This window comes from Mesoplodon densirostris, chromosome 8 (genome assembly GCF_025265405.1).
Source record: "Mesoplodon densirostris isolate mMesDen1 chromosome 8, mMesDen1 primary haplotype, whole genome shotgun sequence".
Classification (NCBI taxonomy): domain Eukaryota; kingdom Metazoa; phylum Chordata; class Mammalia; order Artiodactyla; family Ziphiidae; genus Mesoplodon; species Mesoplodon densirostris.
In genome coordinates, this window is record NC_082668.1 from 91,322,778 (window position 1) to 91,344,013 (window position 21,236).

Consider the following 21,236-nt stretch of genomic DNA (forward strand, 5'->3'; position numbering starts at 1 on the left):
CTTTCTTTGTGACATCCTTGTCTGGTTTTGGTATCAAGGTGATGGTGGCCTCGTAGAATGAGTTTGGGAGTGTTCCTCCCTCTGCTATATTTTGGAAGAGTTTGAGAAGGATAGGTGTTAGCTCTTCTCTAAATGCTTGATAGAATTCGCCTGTGAAGCCATCTGGTCCTGGGCTTTTGTTTGTTGGAAGATTTTTAATCACAGTTTCAATTTCAGTGCTTGTGATTGGTCTGTTCATATTTTCTATTTCTTCCTGATTCAGTCTTGGCAGGTTGTGCATTTCTAAGAATTTGTCCATTTCTTCCAGGTTGTCCATTTTATTGGCATAGAGTTGCTTATAGTAATCTCTCATGATCTTTTGTATTTCTGCAGTGTCAGTTGTTACTTCTCCTTTTTCATTTCTAATTCTATTGATTTGAGTCTTCTCCCTTTTTTTCTTGATGAGTCTGGCTAATGGTTTATCAATTTTGTTTATCTTCTCAAAGAACCAGCTTTTAGTTTTATTGATCTTTGCTATCGTTTCCTTCATTTCTTTTTCATTTATTTCTGATCTGATTTTTATGATTTCTTTCCTTCTGCTAACTTTGGGATGTTTTTGTTCTTCTTTCTCTAATTGCTTTAGGTGCAAGGTTAGGTTGTTTATTCGAGATATTTCCTGTTTCTTAAGGTGGGATTGTATTGCCATAAACTTCCCTCTTAGAACTGCTTTTGCTGCATCCCATAGGTTTTGGGTCGTCGTGTCTCCATTGTCATTTGTTTCTAGGTATTTTTTAATTTCCTCTTTGATTTCTTCAGTGATCACTTCGTTATTAAGTAGTGTATTGTTTAGCCTCCATGTGTTTGTATGTTTTACAGCTCTTTTCCTGTAATTGATATCTAGTCTCATAGCATTGTGGTCGGAAAAGATACTTGATACAATTTCAATTTTCTTAAATTTACCAAGGCTTGATTTGTGACCCAAGATATGATCTATCCTGGAGAATGTTCCATGAGCACTTGAGAAAAATGTGTATTCTGTTGTTTTTGGATGGAATGTCCTATAAATATCAATTAAGTCCATCTTGTTTAATGTATCATTTAAAGCTTGTGTTTCCTTATTTATTTTCATTTTGGATGACCTGTCCATTGGTGAAAGTGGGGTGTTAAAGTCCCCTACTATGATTGTGTTACTGTCGATTTCTCCTTTTATGGCTGTTAATATTTCCCTTATGTATTGAGGTGCTCCTATGTTTGGTGCATAAATATTTACAATTGTTATATCTTCTTCTTGGATTGATCCCTTGATCATTATGTAGTGTCCTTCTTTGTCTCTTCTAGTAGTCTTTATTTTCAAGTCTATTTTGTCTGATATGAGAATTGCTACTCCAGCTTTCTTTTGGTTTCCATTTGCATGGAATATCTTTTTCCATCCCCTTACTTTCAGTCTGTATGTGTCTCTAGGTCTGAAGTGGGTCTCTTGTAGACAGCATATATATGGGTCTTGTTTTTGTATCCATTCAGCCAGTCTGTGTCTTTTGGTGGGAGCATTTAGTCCATTTACATTTAAGGTAATTATTGATATGTATGTTCCTATTCCCATTTTCTTAATTGTTTTGGGTTCGTTATTGTAGTTCTTTTCCTTCTGTTGTGTTTCTTGCCTAGAGAAGTTCCTTTAGCATTTGTTGTAAAGCTGGTTTGGTGGTGCTGAACTCTCTCAGCTTTTGCTTGTCTGTAAAGGTTTTAATTTCTCCATCAAATCTGAATGAGATCCTTGCTGGGTAGAGTAATCTTGGTTGCAGGTTTTTCTCCTTCATCACTTTAAGTATGTCCTGCCACTCCCTTCTGGCTTGTAGAGTTTCTGCTGAGAGATCAGCTGTTATCCTGATGGGGATTCCCTTGTGTGTTATTTGTTGTTTTTGCCTTGCTGCTTTTAATATGATTTCTTTGTGTTTAATTTTTGACAGTTTGATTAATATGTGTCTTGGTGTATTTCTCCTTGGATTTATTCTGTATGGGACTCTCTGTGCCTCCTGGACTTGATTAACTATTTCCTTTCCCATATTAGGGAAGTTTTCAACTATAATCTCTTCAAATATTTTCTCAGTCCCTTTCTTTTTCTCTTCTTCTTCTGGAACCCCTATAATTCGAATGTTGGTGCGTTTAATGTTGTCCCAGAGGTCTCTGAGACTGTCCTCTGTTCTTTTCATTCTTTTTTCTTTATTTTGCTGTGCAGCAGTTATTTCCACTATTTTATCTTCCACCTCACTTATCCGTTCTTCTGCCTCAGTTATTCTGCTATTGATCCCATCTAGAGTATTTTTTATTTCATTTATTGTGTTTTTAATCGATGCTTGATTCGTCTTTAGTTCTTCTAGGTCCTTGTTAACTGTTTCTTGCATTTTGTCTATTCTATTTCCAAGATTTTGGATCATCTTTACCATCATTATTCTGAATTCTTTTTCAGATAGACTGCCTATTACCTCTTCATTTGTTAGGTCTGGTGGGTTTTTATCTTGCTCCTTCTCCTGCTGTGTGTTTTTCTGTCTTCTCATTTTGCTTATGTTACTGTGTTTGGGGTCTCCTCTTTGCAGGCTGCAGGTTCGTAGTTCCCGTTATTTTTGGTGTCTGTCCCCAGTGGCTAAGGTTGGTTTAGTGGGTTGTGTAGGCTTCTTGGTGGAGGGGACTACTGCCTGTGTTCTGGTGGATGAGGCTGGATCTTGTCTTTCTGGTGGGCAGGTCCACGTCTGGTGGTGTGTTTTGGGGTGTTTGCGGACTTTTTATGATTTGAGGCAGCCTCTCTTCTAATGGGTGGCGTTGTGTTCCTGTCTTGCTAGTTGTTTGGCATAGGGTGTCCAGCACTGTAGCTTGCTGGTCGTTGAGTGAAGCTGGGTGCTGGTGTTGAGATGGAGATCTCTGGAAGATTTTCGCCGTTTGATATTATGTGGAGCTGGGAGGTCTCTTGTGGACCAGTGTCCTGAAGTTCGCTCTTCCACCTCAGAGGCACAGCACTGACTCCTGGCTCCTCAATTTGGGATGATTTGTTGTCTATTTATGTATTCCACAGATGCAGGGTACATGAAGTTGACTGTGGAGCTTTAATCCGCTGCTTCTGAGGCTGCTGGGAGAGGTTTCCCTTTCTCTTCTTTGTTCTCACAGCTCCTGGGCCTCAGCTTTGGATTTGGCCCCGCCTCTGCGTGTAGGTCGCCGGAGGGCGTCTGTTCTTCGCTCAGACAGGACAGGGTTAAAGGAGCAGCCTCTTCGGGGACTCTGGCTCACTCAGGCCGGGCGGGAGGGAGGGGCACGGAGTGCGGGGCGAGCCTGCAGCGGCAGAGGTCGGCGTGACGTTGCACCAGCCCGAGGCGCGCCGTGCGTTCTCCCAGGGAAGCCGCCCCTGGATCCCGGGACCCCGGCAGTGGCAGGCTGCACAGGCTCCCGGAAGGGCGGTGTGGACAGTGTCCTGCGCTCGCACACAGGCTTCTTGGCGGCGGCAGCAGCAGCCCCAGCGTCCCACGCCCGTCTCTGGGCTCCGCGCTTTCAGCCGCGACTCGCGCCCGTCTCTGGAGCTCCTTTACGCGGCGCTCTTAATCCCCTCTCCTCGCGCACCAGGAAACCAAGAGGGAAGAAAAATTCTCCTGCCTCTTCGGCAGCTCCAGAGTTTTCCCGGACTCCCTCCCGGCTAGCTGTGGCACATTAGCCCCCTTCAGGCTGAGTTCTCGCCGCCAGTCCCAGTCCTCTCCCTGCGCTCTGACCGAAGCCCGAGCCTCAGCTCCAGCGCCGCCCACCCTGGCGGGGGAGCAGACAAGCCTCTCGGGCTGGTGAGTGCCGCTCGGCACCGCTCCTCTCTGCGGGAATCTCTCTGCTTTGCCCTACCCAGGTATGTGGGGAGTTTCTTGCCTTTTGGGAGGACTGGGGTCTTCTGCCAGCGTTCAGTAGGTGTTCTGTAGGAGTTGTTGCACGCGTAGCTGTATTTCTGGTGTATCTGTGGGGAGGAAGGTGATCTCCGCGTCTTACTCTTCCGCCATCTTACCCGGAAGTCCATGAGGAAGTTCTGAAGGGACAGGATTACTGTGTAAACACTGCTTTCAGCTGAGATTCCCTTTTCCTTCCCGTGGCTCCAGCCCGAGTTACAGCATCGACCTGGGCATTTAATCCTTGATGACTCATTCTATCCTCCAAATCTGAGACGGGGACCTTACTCCTGTGCAGGCAAAAGGCAATGTGGCTTTTCTTTCAAACCTTATCAGTCTGTCTGTTCAAGAATGAATTATCCAGGGGCTTCCCTGGTGGCGCAGTGGTTGAGAGTCTGCCTGCCGATGCAGGGGACACGGGTTCGTGCCCCGGTCCGGGAAGATCCCACATGCCGCGGAGCGGCTGGGCCCGTGAGCCATGGCCGCTGAGCCTGCACGTCCGGAGCTTGTGCTCCGCAACGGGAGAGGCCACAACAGTGAGAGGCCTGCGTATCACAAAAAAAAAAAAAAAAGAATGAATTATCCAAAAGAAACGTCCCCACTCTCTCCTTTTTACTCATGTCATTTGGCAGGCAGAGAAGTGAGGCTGGGAGGAAAGGTGGACGATGAGAGTCCCTCACGGCTGTGGGATAAAGGATTTTGAAAATGTAGAGGAATAATAGTAGCTTGGGTCATTTGGGTCATGTCCTCTACCCATTGCATCGAGTAAAGGACCACTTTACAGATGAGCCAAAGTGGTGTGAAGCTGCCACTGCCACAGCTCTCAGCTCCTGCTGGGGAGGCCACTGCTCCTGCACAAAGCAGGGCACGGCTGCTGCTGCTCAGTGGGCGGGGCCGTTCCCAGGACGTCAGTGAAGAGTCCCGAGTTGGTAACATAAACTCAGCAGAATTTCAGTTCAGTGCTGAAAACCACGACTGTACTTTTACCACCAACAGTTAACCACGACTAGTGGTAAATATTACACAACAAACACTAAAATAATATTCAAAATAAATATTAAAATTTCCCTGAAAAACACTGAGGTGAAAACAGTGCTCTTAAAGGACAGACTATAAAATAACCCATTCCAGAACATTGCATTGCATTGCCTTTTGTATAAATATCATATAAACAATTCATTTGCAATTCAATTTTTTTAATTTTTGTATTGTGGTAGAATATATCAAACATAAAATTTGCTGTTTTAATCTTTCTTAAGCATACAATTCAGTGGCATTAATTACATTCGCAATGTAACGCAAGCATCACCACCATCAGTTTCCAAAATTTTTTCTCACTTGCAATTTTGAATTTAGGCATGCCGTAACGTTCTCTTTTACTTTTTTGTCCCCAGTCCGTGAAACCATGGTCTGGAGATGCTAGTGAGGCAGATGACATAGGGACACGTCTTTGTTGCTCTTTACAGAATTACGTACCTTGTGCAGTTCTTGTTAAAAGCCTGTGACCTTTGCCAATTACAGGAGTTTTATGTGTCTGTATCAGATGATGCCCGGATGATTGCTGCCCTCAAGGAGCAACTGCCCGAGTTGGAGAAGATTGTCAAGCAAATGTAAGGAAGGGCTTGGCTTTGGGGTGTGCTTTCGTCAAGTAAGTGCCCGCTGCCTCTGAATCACATCATCTTCCAGGAGGTCCTTTGCCCACCTCCCGAAAGGTGAAAGATGCTTTGTCAACAACCACACGCTATTCTGATTTGAGCCATCTGAGCATCGGGTGAGGAGGTGCAGTCAGGCCAGATGAACAAAAGGACAGAGATTCCGCTTAGCTGCCTTCTGTGCCGGATGGCTGCCGAGAGAGAGCCTGAGGAGCCAGAGATCCTCTCTGAGTGTCTAACTCAATAAACTCGGGTCCCTTTGGTTCAAGGCAGTGAATCCAGAAATAAAGTGGTCAGTGGCATCTAAAGAAAGTTTGAGGAGAATTACTTATATGGTAAATTCACTTTGGGCCGCGAGTGCTGTTGGTGGTGAATATTTGTGTCCTCTCAGTGGCAACACAGAAGGTTTTCACATGCTGTTCTTTGAGCCGTTGATTAAATACTGGCTACTAAATAGACTTTGAGATCGAGAAATTCTGGCTTTTAACATCAGTTCGACCAGGGATCTGTCTGTGACAAGAGTTGATCTCTTAGCTGTCTCCTCTGGGCCTTGGCCTCTCAGTGTTAAAATAAGGAGGATCGTATTGCCTCCTGAAGGGATGCTGTGATTTCATTTTCTAATGTAAGATTAAAGTTATATACAAATGAAGCAATTTAAAATAATAGTACCAACAGTATTAAATAATGTGCTTTCTCTACTTCTCGTAGTTCAGAAGATGCAAAGGCTCCACAAAAGAAGGTAAGTGGCAATGGATTAGGAGTCTCTAACCGTGCCCTGTAGAATGACAGTTCTCCAGAAATATAATATTGCAATATAGGACAGTGATATCTTTGTCAATACAAAATATGTTTTCTTTATTTCTCGACTCTGCTCAGATGTGTGTCCTCTGAGTTGCAAATGCGCATTTGTCATTCATTCCTTATGACAGCTGCTGCTGTTATTATTTTTTACAGCACAAAGTTCTTTTGCAGCAGTTCAACACAGGCGATGAGAGAGCCCAGAAGCGCCAGCCTATCCGTGGCTCTGATGAAGGTGAGAATGTCTTCCAACTTGGGCAGATTATTTAAAGTCAGAATAAAATCTTCCCCCCTGGGAGTCACCCCTTGGGCCCACAGAACAGCTTTTCTTGGCTGTCCCTGTGTACTCCAAATGGTCTGTTTGGAGGTGCCCGTTTGCATTCCAATTATTTATGTTCTTGAACTCTGTGCCTGGAGCTGAGGTGCTTGTTCACACTCCCCTGATTCTGCCTCTCCCCCACTGCTACCTTTCCTTGAAGGAGAGAAAGATTATCTCAGGCACCCGTTGTCAACGTGGCAGGAGGGTGGCTGGCGCTTTGCAGGTGCCTCGCTGAGGTGGAGCGCCAGGGGCACCTGCAGAGCGGGGCTCCCACCCAGGGAGAGCACTCTGGCCCTGAGCAGTACCTCGGTAGCAGCCATCAGGGAGGCAGAGATGCTGGCTGTTATTGTTTGCTTGGTTAAGATTTCTCCAAAGAATCACAACCAAAATAAGATGAATGATCATGATAAGATCTTCATCTTAAGCCACAGATGACTCTTGTAATTTAGCGGTGCCCCAAACTCCAGAATTACAGGGGCTGGAATTGCCTCCAAGATCTATGTGTTCAGAACTGAGCGTCTGGGTGCCACATATGGGTCTGCTGAGCTGAGTACCACCCGTGCCACCTGGCCTGGCCTCCGAGTACACAAACCAGGGAACAAGTGAGCAGCAATGTCCGCAAATGTTCACGGCCCCAGGCGGAAGCACTCCTGTTTGCAGAGGTGTTCATGTTGCCTCCCCACCACTGCACCGGGCAGCAGGAACCTAGTAATCTGCCTACAACACAGCACTCCCGGTATTGTGAAAAAGAAAGGCTCACGGACAAAGGCAGACCCAGAAAATTGGCCTAAACATACTTCTCATTGTTTCGCATGACCTGTGTGTGGGTTTTTCACAAATATCTGTTGTGGTTTTCGTAACTGGAGCTGGCAGTCATGGACTTCTCTTAGACCAATGCTAAGGTAAGAAGTTTTAGAAGGAGGCAGGCATAGGCATATATGAGTACAAATAAATAACAAATCTTAAGAACGGCAAGATGGTGCAAATTTCGGAGGATGTCTAAACATTTTGCATAGCTTTTGTTTTTTTTTAAGAACTCACAAGACCAACTTATCTTATTGTTGCTGCCTTCCCAATAGTTCTGTTTAAAGTCTACTGCATGGACCACACCTACACAACCATCCGGGTGCCGGTGGCTGCCTCAGTGAAGGAAGTCCTCAGCGCAGTTGCCGACAAACTAGGCTCTGGGGAAGGCCTGATCATCATCAAGATGAGTTCCGGAGGAGGTAACAACCTTCTGCAAAGCAGAATATCCCATCCAAACAGAACCCTGCCAGAAGTTAGCGAGGCCCTTCCAAGCTGATCCAAAGGGACAAATAGGTGCTGTGTATGCTCCCAAAAATAACAGAAATAAAGCGGTTAGAGGCGGGTTGGGCTAGTGTCTAATATCCCCTATCCTGTAGGTACCCACTCTGAAGCAGAAAAGGGTGAAATGATCTATCCAAGGCAGTTGGAACTGAGGTCTCTGGTGTGGATGTCAGCCTGGAGTTCTTTCCCTATAAACCCTCAACAAAAAAGCTTAAGGCTGTCATAACATATAATGGAAAAGAATTGAAAAACAATTTATATATGTAAATATCTGTTTCTATATGTATATATATTACTGAATCACTTTGCTGTATACCTGAAATAACGCCACACTGTAAATCAACCATACTGCAATTAAAAAAAAAAAAAAAAAGCTTAAGACCTTGGAGCTCTGAGACATGTGGGCCCTAAGAGGGCACCTGGCTTTTCTAGCCAAAGGCTGTAGGTTTTCACAAGTGTGAAGTTGGAGGTGGCCACAGGCTGGTTCTTTTCAGCTGATGATGGTTTTCCTCTTTTCCCAGTAAAGAGGGCAGGAACTCAGCTCATCAAACAAAACGAGAAGTCTTTTCCCTCACAGGATTATTAGACTGCTCTGTGCTTTCCTGAAATGTCGTTTATTCATTCTTCGTATAGTTTCTGGCCACTTAGTGTGGCTGTGAGAGGAGAGGAGGTGTTGGACACAGCCTGGGCCTCCAGGTTGCTCACAGGCTGGTGAGGGAGACAATAGATAATTATAGTCCATGCCAGCCAGAGTTTTGGAAGGGTCTGCATGCATTGCAGTGAGAGCCTGGAGGACAGAGCCGTCAGGCTAGCTTGTCCAGTACGAGTTGATAGTTATTGGAAGATCCTTCAAGATTGGGTGAGCCATCCCTGCCGCGTCTGAAGACAAATGATTCCACTGATGTAAGATTTTTTTTTTTTTTTTTTTTTTTTTTGCGGTATGCGGGCCTCTCACTGTTGCGGCCTCTCCCGCTGCGGAGCACAGGCTCCGGACGCGCAGGCCCAGCGGCCATGGCTCGCGGGCCCAGCCGCTCCGCGGCATATGGGATCCTCCCAGACCGGGGCACAAACCCGTATCCCCTGCATCGGCAGGCGGACTCTCAACCAGTGCGCCACCAGGGAAGCCCTGATGTAAGATTTTTAAATGCACCTTGGATTCCCAAGATATCCCCTCCCATTTCTGTTCCCGGCACACACGACCCAGGACGTCTGCCTGCCGTGACGCTCCCTCTGGCACGCTCCCGCCATGGCTATCCCAGGCGCCTCCTTCACCTCCTTCAGGTTTTCCCCCAAGTGTCATTGTCTCATGGAGGCCCCCTGCTTCCTTTCTCCAGTTCCTTTTCTAAAATTCCCCCTTATACATACTTCCTAGCCTCCTTCCCTGCTATATTGTTTTCTCCTCCTCACTGCTTACTCTCTGGTACATTGGCACTATCTGCATCCCTCACTATGATATAAGCTCTTTCTGGACTGGTTTTTTTGGTTGGTTTTTTTTTGCGGTACGGGGGCCTCTCACTGTTGTGGCCTCTCCCGTTGCGGAGCACAGGCTCCGGACGCGCAGGCCCAGCGGCCACGGCTCACGGGCCCAGCCGCTCCGCGGCATGTGGGATCTTCCCGGACCGGGGCACGAACCCGTGTCCCCTGCATCGGCAGGCAGACTCTCAACCACTGCACCACCAGGGAAGCCCTGTTTTGGGTTTTTTTTCCTGTATTGTTCCCTTCTGTATCCTCAGTACCTAGAGCAGTGTCCAGCATACAGTAAATGCTAAATAAATATTTATTGTATGAATTATCTTTTAAATATAGAAGACTTAATCTAATAATGCAGTTGCCCTCCAAATTAGGGAATGAGTGATAAAACGGTCATAAATTTTACATCTAAAGTCATGTGGGATCTCAAAAACCCCCTAAGTTTTCTAAAACTTCTCTTGGCATCTCCAGAGTGCTGGGCGTTATTACCATCTGGAAGCGTAACTTGTTTTTTAAAAAGCAGGTGCGGTTTCTGTATGCAGAACTGGGTGAGGGCTTCCCTGGTGGCGCAGTGGTTGAGAATCTGCCTGCCAATGCAGGGGACACGGGTTCGAGCCCTGGTCTGGGAAGATCCCACATGCCACGGAGCAACTAGCCCCATGAGCCACAATTACTGAGCCTGCGCGTCTGGAGCCTGTGCTCCGCAACAAGAGAGGCCGCGATAGTCAGAGGCCTGCGCACCGCGATGAGGAGTGGCCCCCACTTGCCGCAACTAGAGAAAGCCCTTGCACAGAAACAAAGAGTCAACACAGCCATAAATTAATTAATTAATTAATTAAATTAAAAAAAAAAAAAAAAAAAAGAACTGGGTGAATTGACCCTCGGGTATTTCCATTCCTGTTTTGTGGTCATTTCTGACGGCATCCTGAGTGTCGTGTGCCTGCATGAATGCTGTGTCTTTTTTATTCAGTGGGTTCCTTCAGTACTGTATTTTATGCAGTCACTCTGCGTGTTCCGGTAATTCACCAAGCTGGCAATTTGTTGGTGTGATTAGGGCAGTGCAGCGAATCTCAGGTGCATTTAATAGGCAATCTCTTGCTTTTTATGTTCACAGAAAAGGTGGTGCTCAAACCTAATGATGTTTCAGTATTTACGACGCTCACTATTAATGGACGCCTGTTTGCTTGCCCGCGAGAGAAATTCGATTCACTGGTAGGTGTGGATGGCCACCTCAGAGCAGCGTCTGCAATCAGAAAAACTTGTCTGGAGCTTAATTTTGCAGTCACGTTGAACCTAGTTGCTAAAAAATCTTGAACGCTACTTGTCTTTTTCTTTTCTGCAGTCTATTAGGTAAGCCTCAGGTGTTCATTTGAGATGCTCTGAGCTTTAGATTTTCCTTTGTGGAAATTCGCCAAGTAACACCACCACTGGGGCATAATTCAGCTTTCAGAACTCTTTGTAGTAATTCACGTCCTTGAAATGTCCCCGGTTTAAATATTACTATTAAGAATCTGAATACTCAGACACCAGGATAGAAATAATGTTTTAAGACAAGATGTTGCAATTTATCCTACCCCTTAGGGGGGATGTAGAAATGCATTATGGCAGAGCCACTCTCCGGTCCAGGGAAAATGCTGTTCCCTGAAAGGGCTCTCTCCATCTTGTGTAGGAAATCTCAGAGGCCAGCTGCCTTTCCTAAGTCTCCAAAACAGTGTTTGCGGCCCCACCCAGCTCTCTGTGAGTAAAGGCTTAATTGGCCCTTGCTAATAAGTGACTGGCCCTCTCTTCTTTTTGCAGCTGGTAGGGTTCATTTCTATTTCTCCTGTAACAGGCGTAGAAGTGAGCAGCTTCTAGAGTATCTTAGAGAGCCTGTGGGGCCAGTTCAGGGGATAAAGGACTAGTTTTTTCCATCTTTAGACACACCGGGCTTCTTTACCAAGAAAAGTGCAACACGGGCACTACAGGGAAACTGCATTGCGTTTCAGGGGGAAAACTTAACTACACAAGTGACGCGTGATATACGTTCAGTTTAATCAGATCAGACATTGTAGGTAAATCACGATTCCCCTCCTTGGACTTTTTAGAGCCTGTTTAGCCTCTTCATGAATCTGACCTTCTAGTTTGGGGAGAGCTATTTCGTGCACTGTCTCACAGCCGAGCAGATTTTGCAACATCTTGAATTCACCTGGAGGGGAGCTTCACAGAAGGGGCGTTAGTTCTCCCGCCCCGCCCTCATCCGTCTGGCCCGTGAGCGCCCTTGCCTCACTCAGCCAACCACCAGCGCTGTGTGATCTGAGTCTGCCCCCAGTCCTTTTCGTATATTTTTCATCATCTACATTCATGGCTTCCTGAAAAATAAGTATCTCCCAGTATTGAGGGATTGGGGGGAAAAAATGGCGTGGATGAGTTACACTGCTCTCTTCTGGAAGCGAAAGCCATCAAAAGCCAGTTCAGCCGCAGCCCTGCCAAAGGTGCCACATGATGTGTTCGCCACACAGCGCTCGGGCCTCTCTTGCCGGCTGGGTCTTGGCCGCAGTGTCCGATGATGTGGTGTAGAGATGGAGAGTGTGGACCATCTCCAGCTCCCTGTGGGGCAGATACTAACTTTTTAAGCCTCTGTTTACTTGCACACAACCCTGCAGCCTTACAAGTTCTTAGTCCTTGCTCGTCTTCCATTTTAAGGCCGGAGTAATTGCAGGGAGTTTACTTTGCAGCAAGTACCCAGACGTGAGCTTGCCTAACTTCTTCCCTGTCGGTGCTCTGCTGTTCACTGGGCTGCCAGCTATGCTGTTGTTTCTAAGGAGTGGTCGAGCTGTCCCTGCCTCACAAAACTGTAGGCACGGAGCTCCTCTTCTGGCTTTCTAAAGATTTCTTTGAGGACAGTCCATCTAGGAAGAGTCATATACAGGATGCCCCTGCAGTACAGAATGTTGGCCAAACCTTTGATCCGTCAACACATACTTATGAAGTGCTAGCTTCTGTGTGACACTAAACCAGTGTCCCAGAGCCTCTGCCCTTAAGGCAGTTATGGTCAGATTGGGAGATGAAACTAACACAGACAGCCTGGAACAGAACAAATTGTAGTGCTGAAGTGTTGTCTAGAATTAGTAGAGTGCCAGTAATTTATCCTAGTTGCTTAAGGGCCTGGATTCAAGAGCTTTACTTTCTTGACATTTTAAACATAAATGTCAGTATAGAGCAACTTACAATAAAACCCCATGGCACTGTAATTTCGTTCTAAATACTTCTATCCATTCACTAGCTCCTTAGATTTTTATTTAGGGCCTATACTATATCATTCCATGCAGATGATTCTGGCTCTAGGATGGTCTTGAAGATGAATCCATCATGGTCCTTGTGTCTCAGGGAGCTCACAGTATAGTGTGGGACACCAGAGTGTAATGAGTATCCAATGTGACAAATGCCATTGCAGAGCTAGGCACAGAGGTGTGGGAGCACGAGGAAAGAGGATGCTGAGGTGGCAGCTTGCTTTAGCCACCTCTTTGTCACTGACAATCAGCACATCCTTTTAATGTCGTAGTTTCCTCATCTGGACAGAGGGAGGGTAACAGTGCTGTTCTCCCAATCACCACCATCCAGGCTTACCAGAGAAATCAGCTCTCAAAAAGAGCAGAGAGAGAGAGAATCAGTCTATAGGAGTTCTTTGCCTCTGTGTGGGCACTTTTCAGATCTGTCTGTGTAATGCAGACCCTACCTAGGCTCTGCTACACTTCATCTGCAAGGAAATTTCCACAGGGATATCTATGAGAAAATGGTCCAAGGAACTGCTTCCTATGGGGCATGTTAATTCCCCACTTCAGTTAGAGGAGCCCTCTGTGCTGCTCAGATTGCCTCTCTGGTGGTTCATGGAGGGAAGGGATCGGCCTGCCCTTTGCTTGGTGAGCCCTGTTCACTCAAAAAAAGTAGAGATTCAACAGGGGTTTCTGTTTTTCTCTCAAAAGGGATTCAGGATGATATACCAGCCTCCATGACTAAAAGAATTTAATGGCATCTTCCCTGTATTTGTTGGGTTAATTTATCCCCTCTGTGAAAAGCCATCAGACCTCAAGGGAAAGAGATAAGGAGTCAGTTAGACTGAGGAGAGAGAAAACCCAAGGAATAGAGGGCAGGTCCACAGCAGAGCACATGGGCGAGAGGGAAGGCAGAATGTGGAGAGCCAGCCTGAGCCTGAGCCTGATCCAGAGTTCTTGCACCAAGTATTTAAAAGCTTCCCCGACATTTCTACCTGAGACCTACCCCACTTGAAACCATCCTCCTTATTTGCTTCCATAAGCTACTTGCCCATCAGCTTCAGGTCGGTTCCCTAGGTTTTAAAACTTTAGAATAATGGTTTTTCTTCCATGCTGTCTGTGCCCTGCATAAAGTGAGTCAGGAACAACAGTATGTGGCTCATACATCCGGGTCCTGTACCCATCACACTTCCCTGTACCCCTGCATTGGTGCAGCACAGCTGGAAAGGGAACTAATTTGGAGGGGCCGGTGGGGACCTCCGCTGTGCTAGGCACTGTGCTCATGTGCCACACTTAAATGATTCCCATCCAATTCCCTTAACAAGCCTAGGTACTAGGTACTGGGGCCCCAATCAGAGCTAGAAACAGACAGTCAAGAGATGAGGGAATCATCCAAGTCTATGTAATTAGAGTGGGGTTTACATGTAGAATCTGTTGCTCTCTAAAACTGGCACTAACCTGGTCTGTTTCAAAACCCTAACTCCCATCTGGTACTCAAAGACTTTCTAAAGCTGTTCAAGCTGTCCATTTGGGTCCCCTGAGCTCTCTGTTCCTGCCAAGTAAGTTTCATGACAGCTTCCTCATCTTCATGCCTCTCACGCCATCCTTCAACCTATGACAGACCATCCTGGATACTCAGGGAAAACTTGGCCATTCTAAACCCACCCAGTTTTGTCTGTTTCATCTTTTAAAGCCCATCTCTTTCTCCAAGAACCTCTTCAGGCCACACATTCATTCCAAACGCCTACTAACTCTCAAAAAGCCCATTCAGGTTTCCTCACCTGTTTCTCCGTGTATCTGGGAGTCAGGTGTTTTCTGATGCTTCTGTCCATCCCTTTATACGTGCAAATGAATGCCAGCAGCTGACTCTTTACTGGCATGCAGTGCTGTACTTGCTGGTCAGGGCTGACTCCTTTTTGAAACTGCAAACTTTCAAATGCCCGGAATGCAGTGGCCATTCATAGACTGTCAAGGTTATAGGTGATGATTATAATGATGATGATGATAGAATGTGAACGATATTAGTACTTCCAACATAAATACTGAATATCCAAATATGTTTAGCATCATATTGGGGAAATTATCTTTTAATTCGTGTGACTTTTGTAACTTTAAACATATTATAGATCAATAGGTATTAATATATTATATGTAAGTTTCTAATATATACAAACCATTCATCTTATTAAGGAAAAGCACTATAACTCATTTCCCATAAAATAAAAATGAGATAAGTTGGATGGAAAGTCTTGACCAATGGTCTTCCATAAAGTAGCAGAGTTTAGTTTTCTGATGCCTAGCCCAAAACACCATGACCATGTGACTATCATTCCTAGCTCAGCATCTCTCAGAAAGTGGAGCAATTGGACATCATATATAATCACATGTAATCACATAGCCCTCTGTCACCTAGTACCCCAGGCAGTGTGTTATGAGAAATGGAGATGCAGCAACTTTACCACTGTTACCAGCCCCTGCAATAGTAAGTAGCGCTGTAGCTAAACATCCAAGACCACCATGCCAGTACCTGCTTTGGAATGGCTTCAGTGGGAAATAGGAGAAGAAAGTCCTTAAGAACTGCTTACGTTTGTCAGGGAAAAGGAATCATTCCCAGGGAGCTCCCAGGCCCATGCAGAAGAGAACTTTCATGGGTCAGTCTTCACTGAATCTTATTTGCCATGGTCCACCTTTTTCAGTCAGTGGAATTGATTAGAGTGATGATGATTACTATAAAAATGGCACAGAAGCAAGTGAGCATTAAGAGCAAAGGCATTTTTCTCCTCTGGGTAAAATCAGTTTCAAGATATTCCTGAAAGCCTCTCCAGAATCCTTTTCCCTCAAAGTCCTGACAGCACTCAGCATGTCTGTTTTGAGATTCTGATACATTTTTGCATTATTATTCACAGACTCCCTTGCCAGAGCAGGAGGGCCCAACTGTTGGAACAATGGGAACTTTTGAATTGATGAGCTCCAAAGATTTGGCATACCAGATGACAGTTTATGATTGGGACCTCTTCAGCTGTGTGCATGAGGTAAGGTGCTCCATTTAGAGCATTCATTCGTAGGTATCGTGGCAATTCTGGATGCAGCCTGTAAATGTTAATACGTGCTGCAATGTGGAAGCCACGCGAGGGTTTTTGAAAACCACTGAGTATATTAATAAAGGCTGTTATAAAGCCTTTAAGTGTTAAAGAAAAATCTTTATGATTTACAGTGAGCTCTGTCTTCCTGAGTATATTAAGCCAGTGGCACCTAGTTTATAGTTAACAGATTCAACAAGCCTCACTGAGCCATTAAGATCTTCAAGTTGAAGTTCAAGTTGAATCCTGGTCAGTGACTGAATTCACGTTTGCTGACCAGTATCAATTTGTCACGTCAAATGGAGGAGCCAAGTTGGTGTTTTGGTTTAAAAACAAAGACATGACATTGTTTTCCTTTCTTCTAGCTGGAGCTAATCTATCACACATTTGGAAGGCATCATTTTAAAAAGACCACAGCAAACTTGGATTTGTTCCTCAGGAGGTTTAATGAAATTCAGTTTTGGGTTGTCACTGAGATTTGCCTTTGCTCCCAGCCTAGCAAGCGTGTTCAGCTCTTAAAAAAATTCATTAAGATCGCGGCCCAGTAAGTATCATCCGCTTGGAGAGAGAAAAATGTTTGCACTGTGTTTTCATTTTGTCCCCTTAGATTACACCTTAAAAAGAAAAGTGAGATATAAAATCTCCTTATGTACCAGCACCAACCAGAGGGGCGTAAGTATCACTGAACTCTTGCAAAAGATGTGTTTTGTCTAGCTTTTGTAATACTTGACACCAATATATAAATTAACATCCTGCAGCACTGACGGTCGAGTTAAAATCGTGACCTCTTTTTGCTCTGAACTACTCAGACTTCGTGCCTCCTTCCGCATAAACGACTCCTTCAGCAAAGTTGTGCACAAAATTCTGTTTGAAAGGCTGGGCGAGTCCAGGTCTAACTCGACACGTTCTTGCCAGTAGAGGGCAGTGGGGACATGCGCGTACAACCGTGCATCCTACTCAGCCGGGATAAAATCCATAAAATGCATAAAGGCGAGCTAACCTGGTCCATGAAAATCATCTCCATAAACATCAGAAAAAGCAAGCATCTTATAAATATTCTATTTAACAGCACTTCATGGGAAACAATTTATTTACTGCAGGGGCCAGTTAGATTTCTCCCTGAAATGAATTTAATCTTCTCCTGCTATTTAGATATGCCTGACAGCCTCCTGTTTACTTCCTTGTTTTTGGTATCACCACAGTGCTAAAAATAAAATGCTAAATGTGGCTGTGGCTGGGAGACTTCTTTCTTTTCTCAACCCAGGGAGCTCTAGCACGGGAAGGTGGGGAGCACAAGTGACCCCAGCTGGGCAGTTTTCTTGAGCCAAACAGTTTAGATCCCGTACAGAGTCTGATTTCCAGAGCTAAACAAAGAAGCAAACGCTGCTTGACGTTTTACACACATCAGCTTGCCAAATGCCTTGAATTATTTTGCCAAAATTTGGGAGTTCAACGGGATATCCAGATCTCTTGGATTCAAATGCTGGTATCTCTTAATTTGGAAAAACTGCCTTTTGAAAGAAAGATTTGGTAAAATGTTGCTTATGAATTTCTGGTTCAGAGTGTAGCCACTTTCCCCAGGAGACTGCATAGGCTTATCGCAGGGAACAAATGCCTCCGTTTACTTGGAAGGAGATGACTGGAAACTGTGACAGCATGTGCTTCCCTGCTAGCAGGAGCACATTCTCTCCTCACCTTAGCCTGGCAGTGCTGAGTGCAACAAGGGAGGAGAGAGGAGGTCTGCACACAGACGTGGAGACCAGGAAACCTTTGGGGGCCTAATCCTGCTATTTTACAGGGCAACATAGGAGAGCCTTTCAGAAACTCAGGAATTTTTTTTAATGTCTTTGCCTTTGTTATCTCTCTTCCTTCTGCTTATGGGTGGATTTGGCCTTCGGAATAAATTGGTTTATGTCATTTAACCTGCGCTGTCCTACACAGTAGAACTCTTCACACAACCCAGCTGGAGAAGCTTGTAGACTCAGAAACCAAGATCTACATGAATGAGATCTTAAACCTAGTGGCAGTTGGCATGTTTTACGTGATATTTTTAGAGAACTTCGATATATTCTATTGAAGCTCTTTGACCTGCCCAGAACTTTGTGAAGTTGGGGGTGCAAATGTTATCCTCGCCTTTTACAGGTGAGGAGACTGAGGCAGAGAGAAATTTCGTGACTTACCTAAGGTGATAAAGTTAGCTGGTAACCGGAGCAGTGAACAGAAAGGCAGCCCTGCAGTCCTGCGTGTGCTTTCATGATTGCACAGATAGGACAAAGGCAAACATGTCCGTGACCAGCCTCGCTGCCTTCAGTCCAGGGACTCTGACGTTGCTCTCAGCCCCTGAGCTGAGAGCCACCACCACGGCCCATTGAAGGCCCCGCTTGCTTCCTCAGCAGTGCATGAGACACACCATATCTTCTCTAAATCTGTTTCCCCATTTCCACACCATTTATGAATCACTCTGCAAGGAGTACACAGGCAGCAAATGCAACAATTAGCCTTTTGCAAAAATGCTAATCCAAAGAAGATTTAATTATGATGTAGTCAACTTAGATAACCATACTGATTTGTGGTAAAGGATTTGTGCTCCTTGCAAAATGAATTCTTCTTTCCCTTTGCAAGGAGCTGGTATAAAGAAGTCGAAGATTCCTTTTTCTTTTTTTTCTTTTTTTTAAGTTAAACAAGTACCTGGGCTAAATACTGCATTCGAATAAGAACCTTTGGTCTTGTTCCACAATATTCTTCTTCCCAAATATATATTCATAAAAGCTAATAATGGCATAAGTACAGATTCAAAATAATCAGCTTCATCGACATTGGTAAAACAGACAAAGTAAGGTCATTTTTTGGTCAGTTGCTTAGGTTATTAGCTATATAGGGATCATGATTTGTAAGTTGACATTTTTCAACAAATTAGACGCATTTGCATGGCAGGTAGAAGCCCTGGCGGCTGCAGCAGTGTGATTTTGCTTAGTTCCCTCTCATGCTGCCAGAGCCTGAGGTGTCCAGCTTCAGCCTGAAAGTCTGGAAGTCTCCAAGGACATTTTGCTTTCTCTCTTCCTAGCCCGTGAGATGTTTCCCTCCAGGTCCAACAAGGCTTTTAGCAAGCTTTGGGATTACAATAGCCATCCCTAGGGTAGGTGTCTTGAACTTCCTCCTCAAAACCTGAACCTAGATGGCCCAAACCATCACCTTTCTAAAACTACAGTGAGAAATAAAACAGCAGAATGTGGTCACCCAAGTGGAACTTACACAGAGCATGAAATCTGTCATCGCCTGCTCTCATAAAGGAGTCCTGAGGAATATTAATGACCATCAGAAAATAGAACTCTCATTTTTTTTTATCTCACTCAAAAGTGGCATTTTACTCCAGTATGTGCCTCTTGTGTTTCAGCTGTAAGGAGTACAAGAATCTGAATTCCTTTTTCGCCATCGTCATGGGACTAAGCAATGTTGCTGTGAGCCGCCTGGCACTAACGTGGGAGGTAAGCTTCAGCTGGGATCCAGCTGCGAATTTGCCTTAAGAGTCAAAACACAGGCTCACCAGTGAGCCTTTTTTTTTTTTTGCAGTACACGGGCCTCTCACTGTTGTGGCCTCTCCCGTTGCGGAGCACAGGCTCTGGACGCGCAGGCTCAGCGGCCATGGCTCGCGGGCCCAGCCGCTCCGCAGCATGTGGGATCTTCCCGGACCGGGGCACGAACCCGTGTCCCCTGCATCGGCAGGTGGACTCTCAACCACTGCACCACCAGGGAGGCCCTGAGCCTTTTTTTTTTTTTTTTTTTTCGGTATGCGGGCCTCTCACTGCCGTGGCCTCCCCCATTGCGGAGCACAGGCTCCGGACGCGCAGGCCCAGCGGCCATGGCTCACGGGCCCAGCCGCTCCGCGGCATATGGGATCCTCCCAGACCGGGGCACGAACCCGTATCCCCTGCATCGGCAGGCGGACTCTCAACCACTGCGCCACCAGGGAGGCCCATGAGCCTTTTTTTATAGAAATATCATTCATGCTTGTGTAACAGTGGGAAAGGTGGGACACTTTTGAGGGAGGTGACCTGTCTCCTTTTGCCTCAGAGTGTGAATTTTAAAAGGCATTGTCCTGTTGTAGAGGGGGGAGGGGATGAGGGGGGTCTCAGCTTCCTGGACTATACAATGTAAATAATAATAAGTCTAGTTCCTAGGTATAGCATTGCTTGGATGATTTCATCTTGCTCATAGATCCTATTGTTCTCTGAAATGTCTGCTTCTTGCTTTTTAAATAAGCCTTATCTGTAATTAAGAGAGGACAGAGATCCATTTTTATCCCAGTAGTCATTTTGCTCCTGGGAGAATTAACCAGAAGGCCAACTGTTTGGCCCAGCTGAGTACCAAGTATCTCCTAACTACCTAGCAGACCTCTCTGTGTATGGAGGAGCAACAGTTGGTTAGAATTCGGTTTGGTGCAAAAGTTATGCAGGTGTGTTGTGAATTTCTGTAGCAAATACGATGGTTTGTTGATAGTTGGTTATTTGTGCTAGAGAACAGCTTCATTTTTCATTAGCTAAGTACTCAAAATATGCCTGACCCCTTACATATGGTATGTAGTCAAAGAAATATTAATCTCTAATAGAACATACACACGAAAATAGACTCTTTCTAAAAATAAAAAAGTATGTGTAAGTGGGACACAAAAAGAGAGCAAGGAGTAGGTAACACAGATCTTAATTTGCAATGCTGCTGTAAAAAGGCACCAAAGGCAGCTGTTTGCATGGCTAAATGTTTTCCTCGAAACATTTTCTTCCCGACTTCCCTCTTGAAACTGTTTTCTTTCTCTGTTCCTCCTCAATGTTTCCACTGTTTATAGGACAGGTCCTCACAGGTCCTTCTGTCTTGGGTTTCTCTGAAAATTCCCAGCAGATGCTGCACTCAGCAGCTCATCCCCTGAATATAGGAATGAGGGAATTGGTAAGGCCTGCATATGCCATTTGGCTGGGTCATCGTCCAGCTAGTAAAAGTTAGTGCTGCCAATAAACCTAAGCAATGAAGCCAGGGTGCAAGCCTCCCCTTCTTGTAGCCCACAGCTCTTGGAATCTTTGGAGATCTAGGGTTGCCTCTCAGAGGGTCTGCTTTCCCCAACTTGTTTCCAGCTTTTCACTCTCTCACGGAGTCCAGATGATTTGGCTGGGAAAATCAAAGAAGGTATAAAGCCTCATGGGGTCCGGGAAGGCCAGATATAGGTGCACATAACAGCAGCTAGACATTAAGGCCGTAGCATGGGGGAAACACTCTCAGAATCCCCTTTCCTGGTCTAAAGAGAGAAATAGGAGGCTGCTTGGGGGGCGGGGGGGACAGGCAGCAAAGGGAGAGAGTTTATTGGCCAGTCCTTCATTCCACGGGGAGAGGAAGGAGCACATCAGCCTGTGAGCTTGTGTTTCCATCCTTGCGTATTGCTGGAAAGAGGAGAGTCACCTTTCATCATGTGTAAGCCTTTATCT

General features: G+C 45.4%; 1 protein-coding gene across 8 annotated transcripts in view; it reads left to right on the forward strand.

The window, feature by feature from the left end:
- RAPGEF4 (Rap guanine nucleotide exchange factor 4) overlaps window positions 1-21,236 on the forward strand; it is a 143,640-nt gene that overhangs the window by 104,337 nt on the left and 18,067 nt on the right. For 5 of the 8 annotated variants that reach the window (XM_060105799.1, XM_060105795.1, XM_060105797.1 and 2 more), the window contains 8 exons: window positions 5,409-5,497; window positions 6,248-6,278; window positions 6,494-6,572; window positions 7,736-7,882; window positions 10,549-10,646; window positions 15,592-15,717; window positions 16,131-16,309; window positions 19,160-19,250. In XM_060105799.1, the coding sequence (XP_059961782.1) occupies window positions 5,409-5,497; window positions 6,248-6,278; window positions 6,494-6,572; window positions 7,736-7,882; window positions 10,549-10,646; window positions 15,592-15,717; window positions 16,131-16,309; window positions 19,160-19,250 (840 nt within the window). The remainder of the gene's footprint in view (window positions 1-5,408; window positions 5,498-6,247; window positions 6,279-6,493; window positions 6,573-7,735; window positions 7,883-10,548; window positions 10,647-15,591; window positions 15,718-16,130; window positions 16,310-19,159; window positions 19,251-21,236) is intronic. The other 3 variants (XM_060105794.1, XM_060105796.1, XM_060105792.1) reach the window with 2 other exon arrangements.